General features: G+C 41.9%; 1 protein-coding gene across 1 annotated transcript; it reads right to left on the bottom strand.

Moving 5' to 3' along the window:
* Nucleotides 1–264: 264 nt before the first annotated feature.
* On the bottom strand, nucleotides 265–1,215 carry LOC107796260 (uncharacterized). The gene has a single exon (XM_016619011.2). It carries the CDS (start codon nucleotides 1,213–1,215, stop codon nucleotides 265–267), a length of 951 nt encoding a protein of 316 aa, XP_016474497.2.
* Nucleotides 1,216–3,880: the final 2,665 nt, after the last annotated feature.

Genomic DNA, 3,880 nt, shown 5'->3' with positions numbered 1-3,880 from the left:
ACCACTGCTTTCTTGGTGACAGCTTTAAAAGTGACCGCTTCGACCCATTTTTGTGAAATAATCAATGGCAACCAAGATGAACCTGTGCCCATTTGAGGCTTTCCGCTCGATCGGCCCAATGACATCCATACCTCAAGCAACAAACATCCAAGGTGCTGACATAGGATGCAACTCTAAAGGCGGTGCATGAATCAGGTCACCGTGTATCTGACATTGATGGCACTTCCGGACAAAACTGAAGCAATCCTTTTCCATGGTCATCCATTAATCAATTGCCCACAGGATTTTCTTTGCAAGGACATATCCATTCATGTGGGTCTCGCATACTCCCGAATGCACTTCGTTCATGATCTTTTTAGCTTCTTTGGCATCCACACACCTCGAAAGATTCAAATATGGGGTTCTTTTATACAATACTTCTCCGCTTAAGAAGAAACTGCTGGCGAGCCTTCTAATGGTTCTCTTTTGGTCTCCATTGGCCTGATCAAGGTATTCCTTTGTTTTCAAGAACCTTTTAATATCATGATACCATGGTTGGGAATCTGGTTTTACTTTAACCGTGTTGCAATAACCATGTCTTTCCCGGATTTGAATCTCCAACAGGTCAATATAGATGTTGCCTAGATACGGCAGCAGTGCAGCTAAAGTAGCTAGTGCATCAGCTAACTCATTGTGGAATCGAGGAATATACCCAAATTCAACGGATTTGAACCGTTTGCTAAGATCTTCCACATGTTGTCTATATGAGATAAGCTTGATATCTCGAGTTTCCCATTCACCTTGTGCTTGCCGAATGATCAAATCAGAATCTCCGATGATTAATAATTCTTCTACATCCGTATCAATTGACATGTTCATGCCCATGATGCAAGCTTCATATTCAGCGGTATTATTCATACAGAAGAATCGAAGACGGGCTGTAGCCGGATAGTGCTGACCCATGGGCGAAATAAAAATTGCCCCAATCCCAACACCCTTTGCATTTACAGCTCCATCAAAGAACATTTTCCAAGTCTTAGTGTCTTCTGGGATTACTTCAACTGAATTCACTTCCTCGTCTGGGAAATAAGTGCTTAGGGGTTGATATTCATCATCAACCGGGTTCTCATCTAAATGATCGGCTAAGGCTTGGGATTTTATGGCCGTGCGGGTGACATAGACAAAGTCAAACTCAGTGAGCAGGATTTGCCATTTGGCTAGCCTTCCTGTTGGCATCGGTTTTTGGAATATGTACTTTAGAGGGTCCATTCTGGTTATGAGGTATGTGGTATAGGCCAACAAATAATGTCTAAGCTTTTGAGCGACCCAAGTTAAGGCACAAAAAGTTCTTTCCAGCAAAGTGTACTTGGCTTCATAACCAGTAAATTTCTTGCTCAAATAGTATATGGCTTGCTCTTTCTTCCCGGTCACATCATGTTGCCCGAGGACGCAGCCAAAAGAATTCTCCAGAACCGCTAAGTATAAGAACAACGGTCTTCCGGGCTCAGGCAGGACCAACACCGGTGGATTTGACATATATTCTTTGATTTTGTCCAAGGCTTCTTGACACTCATCCGTCCATTTAATTGCTGCGTATTTCTTTAGTAGCTTAAATATGGGCTCACAAATGGTAGTAAGCTAGGCGATGAACCTACTGATGTAATTTAACCATCCCAGCAAACTCATGACCTCTTTCTTGGTTTTCGGAGGTGGTAGATCTCGGATAGATTTTATCTTTGTTGGATCCAACTCAATACCCCTCCGACTGACTAAAAACCCTAAAAGCTTCCCAGATGGAACTCCGAATGCACATTTAGCCGAATTCAATTTCAATTCATACCTGCGCAGGCGCTCAAAGAACTTTCTAAAATCCTTCATTTGGTTTTCCTGCATTATGGACTTAACGATCACATTATCCACATACACCTATTTCCTGGTGCATCATGTCGTGGAAAATGGCAGTCATAGCCCTCATGTAGGTTGCCCCAGAAGTTTTCAGGCCGAATGGCATGACCCTGTAGCAGTAAGTGCCCTATGGTGTGGTGAAATCTATCTTTTCTGCATCTTCTTCATCCATCAAGACTTGGTGATACCCAGCATAACAATCCACAAAAGATTGTATCTCATGTTTGGCACAATTGTCGACAAGGATGTGGATGTTAGGTAATGGGAAGTTGTCCTTAGGGCTTGCTTTGTTCAAATCTCTATAGTCCACATATACTCGGATCTTCCCGTCCTTCTTTGGTACTGGGACTACATTGGCTAATCATGTGCTGTATCGGACTACTCGGATCACACTGGCTTTTAATTGTTTGGCAACCTCTTCTTTAATCTTGTTGCTGATATCCGTTTTGAATTTTCCTTGCTTTTGTTGGATAGGCGGACAATCGGGATAAGTTGGCAATTTGTGTACTACGAGGTCGACACTTAGTCCTGGCATATCGTCGTAGGACCATGCAAACACGTCTTTAAATTCAAACACATGTTGGATCAATGCGTCTTTAGTTCTTTCCTGGCGTGAATGCTTATCATGATCTCCCTGACCTCTTCTGAATTGCCCAAGTTAATTGGCTTGTTTCATTTAGGTTTGGCTTGGGATTATTCTCAAATTGTTCCAATTCTTGATTTATTTGCCTAAAAGCCCCGTCTTCATCATATTTTGGTTCTTGATTCATTATTTCAGGGTTAGACATCGTTTTAGGATCTGGGTATGAAGTTCACAAGCATGTCATGTTATTTAAATCCGCATTATTAGAACTAAAAAGAGAAAGATAAGAAAAATAGCAAAATCAGAAAGAATAAAAAAAAAATTCATAGATGATGAAATATTGATTTCATTGAATTTTGAAGATAGGAGAGTTTACATTGGAATTTAAAAAGACAATAAAACTAAAAATATTCGAGTTACACCCTGAAATAACTCGGAATGCAGAAAAGATGGCAAGACCGAACTATCGGGATTCGCGCCTGACTAGGAATGGAGTAGCCTGCCAGTTTTGCAATTTAGCATTGGGCCTCATGTATTGCACCCCAACAGTGCTTGAGCCTTCGCCCGGTTGGACCATGTGGATTTCATAGAGCATTTTCCTCATTGCTTCACAAATATCCTCAATTTCATCGGTCGTGAAAGCCTCTTCTTCTTCTATATATCTTTGCTTAACAAATGATTTGGCGAGGTACGGGATTGGCTGAGGCAAGACCTACCCATTTTTCTTATGTTTATCGGCCCATATTACGTCGGCATCGGTGGTTTGGAAACCTATGCCAAATAATTTCTTGTTGGCAGCCAAGGTGACAGGTTCTGTGATGCCTTGTAAGGATACCCCAAGCTCTTTTCTAGGTTTGTACCCATGCTTGATCATTTAGCTGTCGACCATGATTGATGCGCTTGATAAATAAGGTTAAGGGCATGGGGTTCCTTCATTGTACTGGTCGGCGAGCACAATTTCAAAGGCTTGGTAGATGATGTGCTCACTTTCGTATCTTGCCTCAAGGTATGGGATTGGCGGGTCTCTATAGATTGACTATTCATCTTCTCCATGGACCACTATTTCTTGGTTCTCATGTTCGAACTTGAACATTTGATGGAGAGTAGAGGGCACGGTTCCTGCTGCATGGATCCATGGTCTTCCTAACAGAATGTTATAATAAGTGTCCATGTCCAGAACTTGGAATGTTACTTCAAAGTCTACGGGGCCAATGATTAGGATTAAGCCAATATCCCATATCGTGTCCCTCTTGACACCATCGAAAGCATACATGCAAACATTGTTTGGTTTTATCCTTTCAGTCCCAATTTCCATCCTCTGCAATGTTGATAGAGGGCAGATATTGACTCAGGACCCGCCATCCACCATGATCCTTTTTATATAATATCCCTCACACTTGACAGTCAAGTGAA

This window comes from Nicotiana tabacum, chromosome 9 (assembly GCF_000715075.1).
Source record: "Nicotiana tabacum cultivar K326 chromosome 9, ASM71507v2, whole genome shotgun sequence".
Taxonomy (NCBI): domain Eukaryota; kingdom Viridiplantae; phylum Streptophyta; class Magnoliopsida; order Solanales; family Solanaceae; genus Nicotiana; species Nicotiana tabacum.
Note: the sequence above shows the minus strand (reverse complement) of the source record. Positions and strands in the feature narration are given on the sequence as shown.

Bases quoted from the DNA above. Each gene is read 5' to 3' on its own strand.
- LOC107796260 (XM_016619011.2), bottom strand. From the start codon at position 1,215: ATGCCAACAGGAAGGCTAGCCAAATGGCAAATCCTGCTCACTGAGTTT.